Genomic DNA, 18376 nt, shown 5'->3' on the forward strand with positions numbered 1-18376 from the left:
CTAATTTGTAAACACGCTCATTTCTGGGTTCCACTCTTAAAGATCCCGATTCTCTAGGTTTGGGACCGGAGCCCAGGAACCTACGTTTCAGACCATTCTTTGAGAACTACTCGACTCACTGCTATTTTCAAATTTCGTAGCTTACAAAATAGTAATGTTAGAAATCTAGAGAGGGGAGGGCAAACGCCAGTGGCTGGCAAAAGGAACAAGAAAGAGCAGCCTCCGTTAGGCCATGTTGCAAAACTTTTCCTCAGTTTGCAGATCTGCCTCTGGGGAGGAAATCCCTTCATTTTCACGAAGTAATTAACAGTCTTTCAACCAGTTACATCCACGTCTCTCAGGATGACCCCAAAAAGTCATGAACTCATCTCCGCGGCATATGGCAAAGAAAGTTCTGTTCGTCCTGCGTGCCCTCACAGGGCCGCGGGGACCAGGTTCGCTTCCCGCCACGCGGGCTCCTCCTCTGCTTGCCTTCGGGAGCCGGTCCTCCCGGAGGCGCTCCGCGCGGCAGATCTTGGCGCCAACCGGGTGGCGGCGCTGTGTGCCCCGCGCGCGGCCGCCTCGGGCCCGAGGGAGGCGGAGGCTCGGCCGGCGGAGGAAGGGGAGGGCGCGAGGCGCGCGCCTTGCTCTCGCGTGCTCTCGCACCGCTCGCGTGACCGGCTGGTGTATGCGCGAGGTGCCGGCTCCCTCGGGGCACGGACGGCCGGGCGCGCGCCGCTGCGAGGGGCGTCCGGGTCCGGGTCGGCGGGCCCGGCCGGCGCGAGCTGCGGGCTGGAGGGCGGGCCGTGGGGGTCCTAGGCGGACAGACGCGCACGCGTTCCCGGAGGAGCCTTCTTCGAGGCTGCTCTTCCTCGGCCAGACGGAGAGCGGCAGTGTCTCCCCGCCCAGCGCACACTCGCCCCGCGTCTCCCCCCGCGGCGGCTGCTCCTCCTCGGCACCGCCAGCCCCAGCGCCGCTCCGGGGCGGGCGGCGGCGGCGGCGGGACCCGCGGAGCCGCTTTGTGTGCAGCCCGACCAGGGGCGGCGGCGCAACCACCTGACAGAGGCCCGGGCGCTCGATGCACCTTCCGCCCGCATGAGGAGGAGGAGGTAAAGGCGGCGGCGGCGGCTGGGCTCCCGCCCTCGGCTGGTGGAGGGAGGGGACGGAAGGGGAGACCGGAGGGGGGGGCGCGGGACCGAGGCCCGGCGGGGCTGCCCGGAGGTGCCGGTAAGGCCTCGGCGGCGCCGGAGGGCGCCGAGTGGCCGGGGGCGAGAGAAGCCGCCGGCGTCCCTCAGCCGAAGTTGAAGGAACAAAATGTGAAGTGCAGAGCCGCGTCAGCCGCTTCCTGGCGTGGGGTTTGGGGTGGAGGGCGGCTCGTTTGCGCTCCCGCGGCGGTGGGGGAGCGGGACAGGGGAGGGGCGGGAGCGCGGCCGGGACTCCGTGGTCCGAAGCTCGCCCCGGCAAGGGCGTTCGTTCCCGGAGTCGCCGCTGCGAGTGCGTCCGGTTGGCTCCCTAGTTTTGCGGCCTAAGCCGAGCCCTCTAGGCCTCGCGTCTCCTTTCCCGGAGGGGACCGGCCGGGCGGGGACTCGACGCTTCTTTCTGACCGAGCGGGGGCCTTGCGGGCCTCGCCGGGCTCCCCAGGCCGCCAAACTTGGGACCTCGGCGCCCGGGGGTGGATTTCATTGTGAGAGGCGGAATGGGAAACTCCTGGCGCCGCTCGGCGCTTTTCGCGGCCACGGCGGCTGGTACCGGAGAGCCCCGTGGGCCCGGGGCTGGCGGGGCCCGCGCGGGTGGGGGCGGCGGGGCGGCCGCCAGCATCCAGACGTGGGGACGGAGCGGTGGCGGGGCCGCCGTCGAGTCCCCGGCCTCCCGGGGGAAAAAGGGCCCTTTGCGGATTAGAGATTTTTGAAATGAAAAAAGAGGTTACAAAGTCGCCCCTTTCCCGCTGAACTTTTGTTTTCTGACCGATAGAGGCCGGTAGAGGACTGTGAAAGAAAAGTTGTCCCCCAGGATGGACTTCACCGCGCAGCCCAAGCCTGCCACTGCCCTCTGTGGCGTCGTGAGTGCGGACGGGAAGATCGCTTACCCTCCGGGGGTAAAGGAGATCACCGACAAGATCACCACTGACGAAATGATCAAACGACTGAAGGTAAGCGTCTGGCCAGCGTGTTCACACTTCAGCCTTCGCTGGTAGGACGTGCGCTCGCGGGTGGTGGTACAGTACTGCTGGGCCTGGCCTTTAGGGTTTCACCGCCCAGGTGTGTTTAGACACGTTATCGTTTTCTCTTTGACCCCCTCTGAAAGGTCTTGTTCTATCTTGGCCCTCTCTTTTTAAGCATAAGAATTCTAGTGTTTTTAAAGTTTTTTCTGGAAGTATTTGTGAGAATACTGTTCAAAGTAGCTTGCAACCTGAAATGTAGGGATATTTTGCCTAAGAAGGTTCCTATTTTCATCAGTTTCTAAGGAGACGGGTTTAAGTACAAAAGGCATTTTCTAAATTGTCAGTTTCCTAATATGGTATGGTTAAACTTTGACAGAAGATACTGACTTTTCAAAATTCAGGCTTTTGAGGTAAGGTGATGATTTAGGTGCACAGGTCAAAGGGGTTTTAAGAGAGTATTATGACTCTTTAATTATAAGCAGTCAGCTTAGTTAGTTTAAGCATGGTGGTCCTAGGGTCGAAGTTTTAAGTTTCAGCCTTATGTTGGTCAGTTTTTTGCTTTTTGTTGCATGGACAGAGATGATGGCCACAGCCTTACTGAATAAGTGCTGTTGTTGTTAGGAGATGAACTTGATGCAGTGATTCTCAACCAGAGCATCTTTGACCCTCAGGGGCATTTGGCAATGCTGAAGACATTTTGTTTGTCACAAATGGGGCTAGATTGCAGCAGGAACAGACTGGAGGCAGGGAGTCCAGCTAGGAAACTGTTAACAGTAGTGCTATAGGTGAAAGACACTGAAATGTTGAAGTAGGGCTATGATAGTGGGAATAGAGAGACAGGGAATGATCCAAGAGACATTTCAGAGTTAGAATCGATGAGACTTGATGAGAGAGGAGGGAAGAAATGTTGACAATGTTTCTACCTTGGGCAAGTAGGTGAAATGTATTTTTAGGGAATGATCTTGCCCCTTTGCTCTTAGAGCTTAGTCTACTGCCTAGTAAATGTTTAGTGTTGTGAGTGCTTAATGAATAGTTAAGGTATTCTTGTAGTTTAGTTTTTAAAATCTAGTTAGATTCTGCAATTTTTTGCATCTTTGGAAGGAATAGGACACAATACCTTCATTAAAATAAATCTTGATACTAAAGATTATACATGAAATGAGGTGCTTAATTGATGCTTCTTAAGGTTATACTGAGTGTTTTGAGATGCTGTAACATTATGAAATATAAAGCTAAGTAAAAAATTTATACATCTTATAATTTTTGTTTTCATGTTAAGAATATTGAAACTTTGAATTCTAATGATGGATAATCTAGTTTAAAAAAGTTATGACTGTATATACATTTTCCACTTGAAAATAGATTAAATATTAGAAGTACTGTTAACTATAAATGGACAAATAACCAAGTCTAGAATGAGCATGGAGTTAGAGTATCCATTTGTTGTGGGTTCTTTTGGAAGTTAAAGTTGACATACATGTTAACTAGTTTGAATGTCCTGCTAAAATTTTGCTTTTCTCAAGAACTCTTATGATTTCTCTTCCTACTGCCTTTCTAAGTCTGTTTGGACTTTGTACTTTTTAGGGATCCCTATTTAGTTAAAAGTATTACTGTCTCATTGGAGGTGTAGATTTTTAACGTTATTTAACTGTATTTTTGATAATTATATGTTTATTGGACCCTTAGTTATTGCCAAATTTTATAAATTCGGTAGTTTATTATTATTATAGCAACAATGTTCAAATGCTATATAAATACAAAGAGGGCTTAAAGGGAAATAAAATCTTGGTCAGTGGAATTCAGAGATGTTTGGTCCATTCTCTTCAGTTTTCAAGGAATGGAACAATCATTTTTACAGTGGAACCATAATTTTAGAGTTGAAGGATCTTAAAAAAATTCTGGAACTCCCCTTGTTTTACAGGTGGTAAAACTTAGGCCCAAAGTGGCTAAGTAACATTTACCAAGATCAGTCATAGGGCAGGTTAGTGGCGGAGCCAGAGCAATAGCTTCGTATTTATTTATATTCTTATAGCTGCTTACTTCTAAGGAATCTAAGTAGAGCTAAGAAGTTATGATTTTATTATGCAGTTGAAAACCGCAAAATGAAAAGAAAACGGACTCAATGAGTGTAAGTTTGGTCTTTTGTAGGGAGATACAGTACAGCATTTTTTTAATATTGAAGAGAAAGTATTATGATGCTTTGAAGCCTCCTTGAAAATAATTCTTGGAGTATGTCTTTGCAAGAGCCATGGTATGCTTTTGTATATTAGAAGTTTTCATTTCTGTTTCTAAGGAACTACTTTAAATATTTTTGTTATATCCAATCACACTGGCTTTCTGTCAGTTCCTTGGACATGCTGTGTTCATTTCTGCCTAGACAGATTCCGTATTATGTAGCCCATACGTACCTTTCCTCTCAGGTCATTTGTCACTCATTTGTTCTTAAGGGAAGTCTTTTAGATTCCCCATTATATACTGTAACTCCTTCATCTCGCTTATTACAGTTGTGATGTTACATTTATGCATATGTTTATTTGGTTTATCTCCCCAACTCTTCTGTAAGTTTCATGGATATAGGTACCATGTCTGTGTTTGTTTACTTTTATGTTCTCCCACTGCCAAGTTTAATGCCTGGCACATAGGTGCTCAACAAATATTTGTTGAATGAACAAATAAATAGTTTGTATTAACATTGGATTAGAGAAATATTTTTATTTTTGAAAATGAAGGATAATTTGAAAATATTTTGAGTTGTAACTAAGTACTTTACCTGAGATTGCATACCAGAGACGATAACATAGATATTTAGAATTTTAGAAGTAAAAGATAGCTTAGAGATTATTTGGTTTTGTTTTAATTTTCCAGATGAAGAAACTGAGTCTGCAAGGTTGTGACCAGCCCTAGTCACATAAGGCTATAAATCATCATTAACAGTTTTGTTACTTAGATAAGTTACAAGTGTATATTAATTGATAGAAATAGTAAAAGCGATACAGAAGTTAACTGTCTGCTGTCCTTCCAAACAGCTTACTATCAAGATTATAGTAAGCATCAAAATCTATAGGTCACAAATAGCCTTCCACCTAAATAGTTAAGTATTCTGAAACTAATGCAGGGGTCATGTCTGATTTTTAAACATGTTTAAAATGTGTTTTATAACACATTCAAAATAAACCTATAAACAGTGTTGTACAAAGTTCCATTATGTGCTCCTGCCCTCAATTTGTTATATACAGTCTGTGCCAGATCATGTATTACTACAGAGCTATGTGCCACACACATTTTGTTCCTTTCTTGCTATTTTGGAGGTCGGAGGCCCTTGATAAGCCTTGGTTTTTAGGAGGAGGGATGGACAGGGTGAAGTTTGTTTCTCATGTTCATTTTTTATTACCTGATCTCAGAACTCAGTGCCTCAGATAGTTCTCTGGCTACAACTCTATACCCAAATCTGCTATGTTCATTCTGTTAGAGAGTCAAATCAAAATACTTCTTACTTTGGTGATAAGAATTAGGCAAGATTAAATAATAGGGTTTTATCGTTCTGAAGATGTCCCTCATATTTCTCCCACCAGGTATTACTTCTGTGTTTTCTTTGTATTTTTCTATGACCTTTCCGTTTGTGTCAGCCATTCTCCCTCTTCCTCACCCTCTCACTTTTGCTTTCTATAGTCTGTCCTGTTTGATAGTTTGATAGGAATTAGGATATAGTGGGCTTGATTTAAGGTAAGACATCCCCCTTTTCTCATCAAACCTAGGTTGGGAGAGGGGAGGAATAGAATAGGGGTAGTTAGGCCATGAATTCTTTCCCTTTTCTTCCCTTAAGGTGGACCCCAGAAATGCTTGGTTTGGTTATAGTTATTTTTACTTCCATAAATGATTTTTATTTATTCCTTATTGTCATATGGTATGCTAATTTTACATATCATTCAGTATGTAGTTTCAACTCTAAATGGATTCATATATTTTATTTTAATATTTGTATTAATGCAGAAGATTATGCTAAGAAATTAAAAAATTAAATGGAGAGGCAAGATTTCTTAAAATCAAGTTGTAAAGTATAGCCAGTATGCATCTGTGAAGTAATAGTGCAGCATAGTTCTTGTTTTAGACTTCCATTTGTGTAGAGGAGCTATTCTGGTTATCTATCAGTTGCTGTGGTTTAAAATAGCAACTTTTAAAAAAAATTTTATTGTGCTAAAAAATCTATAACACAAAATTTTACCATTTTAAGTACATTCACATTGTTGTGCAGCCATCACCACCATCCATCTCCAGAACTTTTTCATGTTCTGCAACTGAAACTTCGTACCCGTTAAACAATAACTCTGTTTCCCCCTTCCCCAGCCCAGGCAACCACCTTTCTACCTCTCTGAATTTGACTACTCTGACAGCCTCATATAAGTGAAATCATACAATATTTGGCCTTTTGTGACTGGTGTATTTCACTTAGCTTAATGTCGTCTTTAAGGTTCATCCATATTGTAGTATTTGTCAGAATTTACTTCCTTTTTGAGGAAGTATGTATATAACATCTTTTGTTTATCCATTCATCCATGGATGGACACTTGGGTTGTTTCCACCTTTTGGCTACTGTGAACAACTTTTTATTATCACAATTCCGTGGATCAGGAATTCAGGCAGGGCTTGACTTGATTATTCTTCTGCTCCATATTGCTTACTACTCTTGCTCAGTGGTATTCAACTGGTGACTAGACTGATCTTAGAAGATCCACACAGGCATCTCTCAAACACTTGGTGCCTTGGTAGGAACAGCTGAAAGACTGGACTCAGCTGGGCCCTTTTTCGTCTATGATGTAGTCTTTGGGCTACTCCACATCGTCTCTCCAGCAGGGTAGTTGGATTCAGGGCTCCAGGACACCATGGGGGAAATTGCTAGTACTTTTAAAGGCTTGGTTTAGAATTGGCAGTGTCACTTCTATCTTATTCTACTGGTTAAAGTAGTCATAGCCCAGCCCACATTCAAAGGGAGAAAAATTGACTGTACTTGTCAATGAAAGAAGTAGGAAAGAATTTGTAGCCATCGTTAGTCTACCACAGGATTATAAATTTAAAAAACATTTATTCTCAAAAACAAGAGTAAATATTTGCAGCCAACTTGCTAGATTTGTAAAATTTCTTTTAAATATTGTAAGGAAAAAATTTGTAGGCATTTTTTTTTATGTGCTAGTTGGGGAAAAATTATCAGGGAGGCTCATGATTTGATCTTTTTTTTTTGAGGAAGACTAGCCCTGAGCTAACATCCGTGCCCATTTTCCTCTACTTTATATGTGGGACGCCTACCACAGCATGGCTTGTTAAGCAGTGCCATGTCCACATCCAGGATCCAAACCAGTGAATCCCAGGCCACTGAAGCAGAAGGTACGCACTTAATGGCTGTGCCACCAGGTGGCCCTTTTTTTTTTTTGAGGAAGGTTAGCCCTGACCTAACATCTGTGCCCATCTTCCTCTATTTTATATGTGGGATGCCTGCTATAGCATGGCTTGATAAGTGGTCCATAGGTCCCCATCCGTTATCTGAACCTGCCAACCCCCGGGTACCAAAGCAGAGCGCACAAGCTTAACCGCTGTGCCACTGGGCTGGCTGCTCATGATTTGATCTTAGAACCCGCTTTCTCATATTATTTGAATTTTTACTGGAATGTATTACTGACTGATTATAATGATGATTTTTCCATTCACTACCCCCCCCTTTTTTTTTTTTTTAACTATCTCGGCTTTTTATTTTGAGACATTTCAGACCTCTAGAAAAGTTGGAAAAAATTGTACCTTCAACACCCATATCCCTTCACTTAGATTCGCTAATTGTTAGCTTTTTGTCACCTTCACTTGCTTTTATGTTTCTCCATACACACACACAGAGACAGACATAACACTTTTGGTTCAGTTATTTGCAGACATCATGGCATTCTACCTCTGAATGCTTCAGCATTCTTTTTGGAACAAAGACATCCTCCTACTTTATCACAGTTATCATTATCACACTCAAGAAATTTAACATTAATACAGAGATATCTATTATACTGTCCAAAATAACATTTTCCCAGTTACCTAAAAATGACTTTTCAAAAAGTTGGTTTTTTCCCCCTCTATCCAAGTTCCAATATAGGATCACATGCATTTATCATGTCTTTTTGGTTTCCTTTGGTCTAGAAAGTCCTCTCACTTTTTTGGGGGGTGAGGGGTTGTCCGTGACGTGACTTGTGTGTGGGTGTGATGTGAGTGTGAGTGAGAGGAAGATTGTCGCTGAGCTAACATCTGTTGCCAGTTTTCCTCTTTTTGCTTGAAGAAGATTGTCGCTGAGCTGACATCTGTGGCAGTCTTCCTTTATTTTATGTGGGATGCTGCCACAGCGTGGCTTAATGAGTGGTGCTAGGTCCACACCTTTGATCAGACCTGCGAACCCCGGGCCACCAAAGTGGAGCACAAGAACTTAACCACTGTGCCACCAGGCCAGCCCTATGATGGCATGACATTTTTGAAACATTTGTTTTGTTTTGTTTTTTGAGGAATATCAGCTCTGAGCTAACTACTGCCAATCCTGCTCTTTTTGCTGAGGAAGACTGGTCCTGAGCTAACATCCATGCCCACCTTCCTCTACTTTATATGTGGGACGCCTACCACAGCATGGCTTTTGCCAAGCAGTGCTGTGTCCGCACCCGGGATCTGAAGTGGCGAACCCTGGGCCGCTGAGAAGCGGAACATGTGAATTTAACCGCTGCGCCACGGGGCCGGCCCCTTTGACACATTAGTGTTGTGGGAGTTCCATAATCTGTTTTTGTCTTATTTCCTCACTCTTAGATTCAGGTTGAACCTTTTTTTGGCAAGTATACTAGACAAGTGGTGCTGTCATATCAGAAGGCATATAATGTCATTTTGTCCTTTTGGTTATAAGTTTGATCACTTGGTTACAGTTGGCTAACTCTCTCCATTGTAAAAGTACTTTTCTCCCTGCAATTAATAAGTAATGTTTAAGGTGACAAATTGTGAGAATAACTTGTTTTCCAACAATTCGTACGTAACTGTTTAGCATCCACTTTGGTGGTTATAAAATATTGACTTTTTTTGATTCTAACATTACTTCATATATTAGCTGGCATTCTTCCTTTAAAGTGCCTGCCTCCATTTAAAAAAAAAAATTACTCGTGTATTCTTCATTCAGTGCATTATAATTCATTACTGTCTTTATTCCTTTTGAGAGTCAGATTGTCCCAAATGAGCATGCTGGCTTTGGTGTCCTTTTGAAACATCTAGTGTCTTTTTGACATTTCTCTCTCTGAGTCTTTCACCACTTCATTTTCTGGTACAAGATGTTCACCTTGTGCTTCCTTACCCTAGATTTGGATGAGTTATTTTTTTCCAAAGAGCCTTATTTCCAATTTAGTATAGAGTAGTCTTTACAAACCAAGATCTGGGCATGGGCATTCTGTTCACATCGCTATTAGGGTATAATTTCTTCCTTCTCTTTCAGTGTATAGAGCTAGGAAATATACATAGGTACTTTAAAGATTTTATTTTTTTTCCTTTTTCTCCCCAAAACCCCCAGGTACATAGTTGTATATTCTTAGTTGTGGGTCCTTCTAGTTGTGGTATCTGGGATGCCGCCTCAGCGTGGCTCGATGAGCAGTGCCATGTCCGCGCCCAGGTTTCAAACCGACGAAACCCTGGGCCGCCTGCAGCGGGGTGTGTGAAATTAACCACTCAGCCACAGGGCCAGCCCCTACATAGATACTTTATTTTTTTTTCTTTTAAAGATTTTTTTTTTCCTTTTTCTCCCCAAAGCCCCCCGGTACATAGTTGTATGTTCTTCGTTGTTGGTCCTTCTAGTTGCGGCATGTGGGACGCTGCCTCAGTGTGGTTTGATGAGCAGTGCCATGTCCGCGCCCAGGATTCGAACCGACGAAACACTGGGCTGCCTGCAGCGGAGTGCACGAACTTAACCACTCGGCCACGGGGCCAGCCCCATAGATACTTTAAATTATGAGTTCATTCTGTTACCTTCAGTTGAAATCCAGCACCACATAATTTTTCCTCCATGTATCATCCTTATCTTACAATGTAAACTCTGTTTTCCCTTAACTTGGATAAATTTATTTGTACTACCCTCCTGTAAGCACAAAAAAATTCAGAACTGCTATCCCAGTATCGTTTGCAAGATTTCTTTGCAGTTTGTTGTGTCCCATTACGGTTATGTAGAATACCATGTTTGTTAGTTACTTGGATTTGAATTCTTTTGTTTGAGTGATTACATTATCAATTTTACACACAATTGGTTTATTTCTTTGTTTGCATTCAGTTTTTTAGTGTGTGTGTTTATATATATTTATATGTGTGTATATATACTTGATTCGTTTTATTTCCACTGGCAAATATAATCCTCGCTTGATTTTTTTTTTATTATTGTAAAAACGTATAACATAAAATTCACCATCTTAACCATTTTTAAGTGTACAGTACGGTAGTGTTAACTATATGCACATTGTTAATACAACAGGTCTTTAGAACTTTTTCATCTTGCAAAACTGAAACTCGATACCCATTGAACAACAACTCTTTTTCCCCTTTCCCCCTACCCCTGGCAACCACAGTCTACCTTCTGTTTCTAACTACTCTAGATACCTCATATAATTGGAATCACAGTATTTGTGTTTTTGTGACTGGCTTATTTCACTCAGCATGATGTCCTCAAGGCTTATCCATATTGTAGCATATGACAGGAATTCCGTCTTTTTTTAAGGATGTATAATATTATTCCATTGCGTGTATATATCGTATTTGCTTTATCAGTACGTTGATGGGTGTTTAGGTTCCTTCCACCTCTTGGCTATTGTGAATAATGCTGCAGTGAACATGGGTGTGTATAATCTCTTTTGAGAACCTGTTTTCAATTCTTTTGGATATATACCCAGAATATATATTGCTGGATCATATGATAATTCTATTTTTAATTTTTTGAGGAACCTCCCATACTGTTTTCCATAGCGGCTGCACCATTTTACGTTCCCAATAGTGCACAGGGATTCCAGTTTCTCTGCATCCTCACCAGTGCTTGTTATTTTCTGTGTTTTTGATACTGGCCATCTAGATGGGTATGAGGTGATACCTCATTGTAGTTTTGATTTGCATTTCCCTGATGATTAGTGATGTTGAGCATCTTTTCATGCTTGTTGGCTGTTTGTGTATCTTCTTTGGAGAAATGTTTATTCAAGTTCTTTGCCCATTTTTTGATCAGGTTATTTGTTTTCTTGTTGAGTTTTAGGAGTGTTTGTATTCAGCTTTAGGGATTACTTTTTTCATTCTTTTATTTAATTTTACATACTTCAAGAATCAGAACTATGTAAAAACTTAGGCTTTTCTGAAGTCTTAGTCCTATTCTTATCCCTTCCACTGCATTTCCATATATCCATCCACTACAGATAATCATTTTCATTAGTTCCTGGTTTATCTTTTCTGCATTATATCCCTTCTTACTCAAAAGATCCACTACTGTATGTACTCTCTTGTACTTGCTTTTTTCAATTAATATATCTTGGGGGGCTGGCCCCGTGGCCGAGTGGTTAAGTTCACGTGCTCTGCTTTGGCGGCCCGGGGTTTCGCCGGTTCGAATCCTGGGCTCAGACATGGCACTGCTCATCAGGCCATGTTGAGGTGGCATCCCACATGCCACAACTAGAAGGACCCACAACTAAAAATACTATGCAACTATGTACCGGGGGGCTCTGGGGAGAAAAAGGAAAAGTAAAATCTTAAAATATATATATATATATCTGTATCTTGGAACTCGCTCCATATCAGGAAATCTTTTAAAATTCTTTTTCATGGTGTTATAGTACTCTATGTGTAGATGTGCCATAGTTTTATTCAACTAGTGTCTCATTGTTGCATTTAGGGTTGTTTCTAATATTTTGCTATTAAAAATAAATAATGCTAAAGTGAATCCCGTGTTAACATGTTGTTTGTATTTGTGGAGGTGTATCTTTAGGATAAATTCCTAGGAGTGGGATTGTTGGGTCAAAGGGTAAATTTATGAGTAATTTTGTTAGAGGTGGTCAAATTTCACTCCATGGGGCAGTACCATTTTGGACTTCCACCAGCAAGTATAGGAGTGTCCAGCCACTCAATAATGTATGCCTACTTTTGCCAGTACCATGATTTATTTTCCCTGTATCAGAAATCTGTAGATGTCTGAGGAAAGAAACTGGTTGGTGCTCACAATAGGAGAACAGATTTAAGGACATTAACGAATTTTTGTTTCAGTTAGCTTCTGTTTTTCAGCAGTCATTGTTTAAATTAAACATTACTTTGGCTAAGATTATTGGTACATGAAAGTATGTCCAGTTGAATTCCTTGCTCAGAAAGATAAAATGAGTGGAGTTTATACAGTATATAAAAGCCTAACAAGTTCTTATTTGCTGAAGAGAACAAATCAAGCTTCTAGATAACATTTGCAATAGAAAGCTGAGCAGAGACATAATGAAGGAATTTGCTGAATTTCTTTCCTTTGCTGTTGGCATTTGGTCTTTTACATTAATGCAGAGCTTCCCAACTGGTGTGCTTCTACACAGTTACAGGTGTGCCTACATACAGAGTCCCTCAGCCTTTGGAGGTTACAAATATTACATCTTTTTTTGTATATTACATGATATTTAAAAAGTTGAGGGGCCGGCTTGGTGGCGCAGCAGTTAGGTTCACACGTTCTGCTTCTGCTTCAGCTGCCCTGGGTTCGCCAGTTCGGATCTCAGGTGTGGACATGGCACCACTTGGCAAGCCATGCTGTGGCAGGTGTCCCACATATAAAGTAGAGGGAGATGGGCATGGATGTTAGCTCAGGGCCAGTCTTCCTCAGCCAAAAGAGGAGGATTGGCAGCAGATGTTAGCTCAGGGCTAATCTTCCTCAAAAAAAAAAAAAAAAAAAAAAAGTTGGGAACTGCCATAATAGGTGTTGTTTTTCTTTTTCCTTCTTTTTTATTGAAGTCTTAATAGTTTATAACACTGTGAAATTTCACTTGTACGTTATTATTTGTCAATCATCATATAAATGTATCCTTTCACCTCTTGGGCCCAACCCCCAGCCCCGTTCCCCTGGTAACCACTAAACTGTTCTCTTTCTCTGTAAGTTTGTTTATCTTCCACAAATGAGTGAAATCATATGGTGTTTGTCTTTCTCTGTCTGGCTTATTTCGCTTAACATAATACCCTCAAGTCCCATCCACGTTGTGTGAATGGGATAATTTCCTCTTTTTTTTTTTGGCTGAGTAGTATTTCATTGTATATACATACCATTTCTTTATCCAGTCATCGGTTGATGGGCACTTGGGATGCTTCTGTGTCTTGGCTATTGTGAATAATGCTGGAGTGAACATAGGGTGCATAAGTCTCTTTGAATTGTTTATTTCAAGTTCTTTGGATAGATGCCCAGTAGTGGGATAGCTCAGTCATATGGTATTTCTATTTTTAATTTTTTGAGAAATCTCCATACCGTTTCCCATAGTGGCTATACCAGTTTGCATTCCCACCAACAGTGTATGAGGGTTCTGTTTTCTCCACAAACTCTCCAACATAATGTTATTTTTTCTCTTGGTGATTATAGCCATCCTAATGGGCATGAGGTGATATCTCATTGTAGTTTTGATTTGCAGTTCCTTGATGATTAGTGATGTTGAGCATCTTTTCATGTGCTTATTGGCCGTCTGTATATCTTCTTTGGAAAAATGCCTGTTCATATCCTCTGCCCACTTTTTTTTTTTGAGGGTTTTTTAAAAAATTATTTTTTTATTGAGTTCAGAATAGTTTATAACATTGTGAGATTTCAGTTGTACATTACTACTTGTTTGTCACCATATAAGTGCTCCCCCTCACCCCTTGTGCCCACCCCCAGCCCCTTTCCCCTGGTAAACACTGAGATGTTCTCTTTGTGTGTTTGTTTATCTTCCGCATGTAAGTGAAATTATCTGGTATTCTCAGTCTGCTTTATTTCGCTTAGCATAATACTCTCTAGGTCCATCCATGTTGTTGCGAATGGGACAGTTTTCTCCTTTTTTATGGCTGAGCAGTATTCCATTGTGTGTGTGTGTATATATATATATAGCACATCATCTTTATCCAATCATGTGTCCATGGGCACTTGGGTTGCTTCCATGTCTTGGCTATTGTGAATAATACTGCCATGAATATAGGGGTGCCTAAGTCCCTTTGAATTGTTAATTTGAAGATCTTTGGATAGATACCCAGTAGTAGGATAGCTGGGTCATATGGTATTTCTATTTTTAGTTTTTTGAGAAATATCCATAATGTTTTCCATAGAGGCTGCACCCGTTTGCATTCCCACCAGAGTGTATGAGGGTTCCCTTTTCTCCACAACCTCTCCAACATTTGTTATTTTTTGTCTTAGCTATTAGCTGTAATGTGATATCTTAGTGTAGTTTTGATTTGCATTTCTCTGATGATTAGTGATGCTGAACATCTTTTCATATGCATATTGGCCATTTGTATATTTTTGGAGAAATGTCTGTTCGTACCCTCTGCCCAGTTTTTGATCGGGTTGTTTGTTTTTGTGTTGTTCAGGTATATGAGTTCTTTATACATTGTGGAGGTTAAGTCCTTGTTGGATATATGATTTGCAAATATTTTCTCCCAGTTGGTGGGTTGTCTTTTTGTTTTGTTCCTGGTTTCCTTTGCCTTGCAGAAGCTCTTTAGTCTGATGAAGTCCCACTTGTTTATTTTTTGTTTTATTTCCCTGTCCGAGTAGACATGGTATTTGAAAAGATCCTTTTAACACTGACGTCAAAGAGTGTACTGCCTATATTTCTTCTAGAAGTTTCATAGTTTCAGGTTTCACCTTCAAGTCTTTGGTCCACTTTGAGTCTGTTTTTGTGTATGGAGGAAGATAATGATTTGGTTTCCTTCTTTTGCATGTGCTTGTCCGGGTTTTCCCAGCACTATTTATTGACAGGGCTTTCCTGTCTCCATTGTATGTTCTTTGCGCCTTTCTGGAAAATTAGCTGTCTCTAGATGTGTGGTTTTATTTCTGGGCTTTCAATTCTGTTCCATTAATATGTGTCTCCGGCAGCCAGTCCAGTGGCGCAGTGGTTAAGTGCGCGAGTGCCGCTTCAGCGAGTGGCCTGGGGTTCGCTGGTTCGCATCCTGGGTGCAGACATGGCACTGCTTGGCACACCATGCTGTGGTAGGCGTCCCACGTAGAAAGTAGAGGAAGATGGGCATGAATGTTAGCTCAGGGCCAGTCTTCCTCAGCAAAAAGAGGAGGATTGGCAGCAGTTAGCTCAGGGCTAATCTTCCTCAAAAAAAAAAAAAAAATCAAATGTGTGTGTCTGTTCTTGTACCAATACCATGCTTCTTTTTTTTTTTTATTTTTTTTAAGACTTTATTTATTTCTTTTTTCTCTCCAAAGCCCCCTGGTACATAGTTGTGTATTCCTAGTTGTGGGTCCTTCTAGTTGTGGCAGGTGGGATGCCGCCTCAGTATGACTCGATGAGCGGTGCTATGTCTGCACCCAGGATGCGAACCAGCAAAACCCTGGGCCGCCGAAGCGGAGTGTGCGAACTTAACCACTTGGCCATGGGGCCAGCCCACATGGCTGTTTTGATTACTGTAGCTTTGTAGTACATTTTGAAGTCAGGGGTTGTGATGCCTTCAGCTTTGTTCTTGTTTCTTGGGATAGTTTTGCCTATTTGGGGTCTTTTGTTGCCGCATGTGAATTTTAGGATTCTTTGTTACATTTCCGTGAAGAATGTCATTGGGATTGCATTGAGTCTGTAGACTGCTTTAGGTAGTATGGACATTTTAACTATATTTATTCCTCCAATCCATGTGCATGGAATCTCTTTTTTTATGTCATTATCGATTTCTTTCAGTAATGTCTTATAGTTTTCATTGTATAGGTCTTTCATCTCCTTGGTTAAATTTATTCCTTGATATTTTATTCTTTTTGTTGCGATTATAAGTCAGATTGTATTCATGAGTTCTGTTTCTGTTAGTTCAATATTGGAGTATAGAAATGCCACTGATTTTGTAAGTTGACTTTGTATCCTGCAACTTTGGTGTAGTTGTTGATTACTTCTTATAGTTTCTGATGGATTCTTTAGGGTCTTCTATATATAAAATCATGTCGTCTGCAAACAGTGAGAATTTCACTTCTTCATTACCTTTTCGGATTCCTTTTATTTCTTTTTCTTGCCTAATTGCTCTGGCCACAACCTCCAGTACTATGGTAAATAAGAATGGTGAGAGTGGCACCCTTGTCTTGTTACTGTTCTGAGAGGGATGGCTTTCAGTTTTTCCCCATTGAGTATGATGTTGGCTGTGGGTTTGTCATATATGGCCTTTATTATGTTGAGGCACTTTCCTTCTGTACCCCTTTTATTGAGAGTTTTTATCCCGAATTGATGTTCGATCTTGTGAAATGCTGTCTCTGTATCTATTGAGGTTACCATGTGGGTTTTGTTCCTCATTTTGTTAACATGGTGTATCACATTGAATGATTTGTGGATGTTGAACCATCCCTGTGTCCCTGGTATGAATCTATTTGATCATGGTGTATGATCTTTTTAATGTACTGCTGTATTCAGTTTGCCAATATTTTGTTGAGGAGTTTTGCATCTGTGTTCATCAGTGATATTGACCTGTAATTTTCCTTCTTTGTGTTGTCCTTGTCTGGCTTTGAGATCATGTTGGTGTTGGCCTCGTAGAATGTGTTAGGAAGTGTTCCGTCTTCCTCAATTTTTTGTAATAGTTTGAGAAGGATAGGTATCAGATCTTCTTTGAATGTTTGGTAGAATTCTCCACAGTAGCTGTCTGGTTGTGGACTTTTATTTTTTGGGAGGTTTTTAATTACTGTTTCAATCTCTTTACTTGTGATTGGTCTATTCAGATTCTCTGTTTCTTCTTGATTCAGTTTTGGGAATCAAAAAGGTTGATTTTTACATGTAAGAGTGTAAGAATTTATCCATTTCTTCTAGATTGTCCAGTTTGTTGGCACATAGTTTTTCATAGTAGTCTCTCTTTTTTAAAAAACGTTTTGAGGAAGATTCAGTCTGAACTAACATCCGCTGCCAATCTTCTTCTTTTTGTATGTGAGCCACCAGCACAGCATGGCCACTAACAAATGTTAAAGGTCCACACCCAGGAATTGAACCTGAGCCTGTGGAGCAGAGTGCACCAAACTTAACCAGTAGGCCACTGGGATTGGCTCATGTGTTGTGTTTCATGTTATAAAATTATCATTAAGATCAAACATTTAAAACTTCTTTTCAAACAAAGTAGGGGCACTGTGGTTGGTGCTGATGAGGCCAGCCCTTAAATAGCATTAGTCCATTAGGGAAAACTGCGTTTATACTAGAATAACACTGGAATGGATTTCCATTTTTATGAAGAATATTTGAGATTATCATATAACTTATTGTAAGTTAAACACCAGTTATGTGCTAGGATTGCATCTGTTTCTTTGGATAAAGAAATACTAAGAATTTTGATGTCAAGAAAAGTTTCATGGAGATGGTGACAGTTGGAGGGGGATTTGAAGGCTCAGACTTTGGTAGGCAAATGGATGGTAAAACATTCCAGACAGATGAAGAGCAGGGACAAAGATTGAGAGGCAGAAGCATGCTTGATGTGTTTGAAGAAAATGAGTAGAACAGTTTTGCTGTAGCTAAAGCATCTTAAAAGAGTAGTTGGGAGAGGAAAAGAGGAAGGTTCCTATGAAATTGTTAAAGTCCTTAAATGCCACAGAAAGGAATTTGAATTACAAAAAAATAACCTCTCAGGCATTTGAGCTAAAGAGTGACATGTCTAAGTTGTGGTTTTGCATGATTAACAAAGCTAAGTGACCAAGCAGTCTCTTAAGCTCATGAATACCACCCTTTCTTTGTGGCCAATTTCTGGTCTTTTGATCCTCATGTCCAAACCAGATGGCATCTTTGCTTGAACGTTAATCCACTTCTGGTTGATACTGTCTGAATAAATGTGTTTGTTGCTGAGCATTTAGTCATATGACACTATGTGTGAAGGCTGTGGATAAGTAAAATTTAAAGAGTGGTAGTAGAATTTTTTTTTTTTTGCTTGAGGAAGATTAGCCCTGAGCTAACATCTGTGCCAGTCTTCCTCTGCTTTATACGTGGGTCACTACCGCAGCACGGCTGACGACTGGTGTAGGTCTGTGCCTGGGATCCAAACCTGAGAACCCAGGGTGCCAAAGTGGAACAC

General features: G+C 41.5%; 1 protein-coding gene across 12 annotated transcripts in view; it reads left to right on the plus strand.

Moving 5' to 3' along the window:
* Window positions 1-609: 609 nt before the first annotated feature.
* The window catches only part of PDS5A (PDS5 cohesin associated factor A), a 165293-nt gene continuing 147526 nt past the window's right edge, over window positions 610-18376 (plus strand). For 2 of the 12 annotated variants that reach the window (XM_070263969.1, XM_023638213.2), the window contains exons 1-2: window positions 610-1088; window positions 1951-2128. In XM_070263969.1, coding sequence (XP_070120070.1) covers window positions 1991-2128 — 138 coding nt within the window. In that variant the 5' untranslated portion in view covers window positions 610-1088; window positions 1951-1990. Of the gene's footprint in view, window positions 1089-1137; window positions 1296-1950; window positions 2129-18376 lie in introns of those variants that run through there. The other 10 variants (XM_070263966.1, XM_070263960.1, XM_070263971.1 and 7 more) reach the window with 5 other exon arrangements.

The sequence above is a fragment of the Equus caballus genome, chromosome 3 (genome assembly GCF_041296265.1).
Source record: "Equus caballus isolate H_3958 breed thoroughbred chromosome 3, TB-T2T, whole genome shotgun sequence".
Taxonomy (NCBI): domain Eukaryota; kingdom Metazoa; phylum Chordata; class Mammalia; order Perissodactyla; family Equidae; genus Equus; species Equus caballus.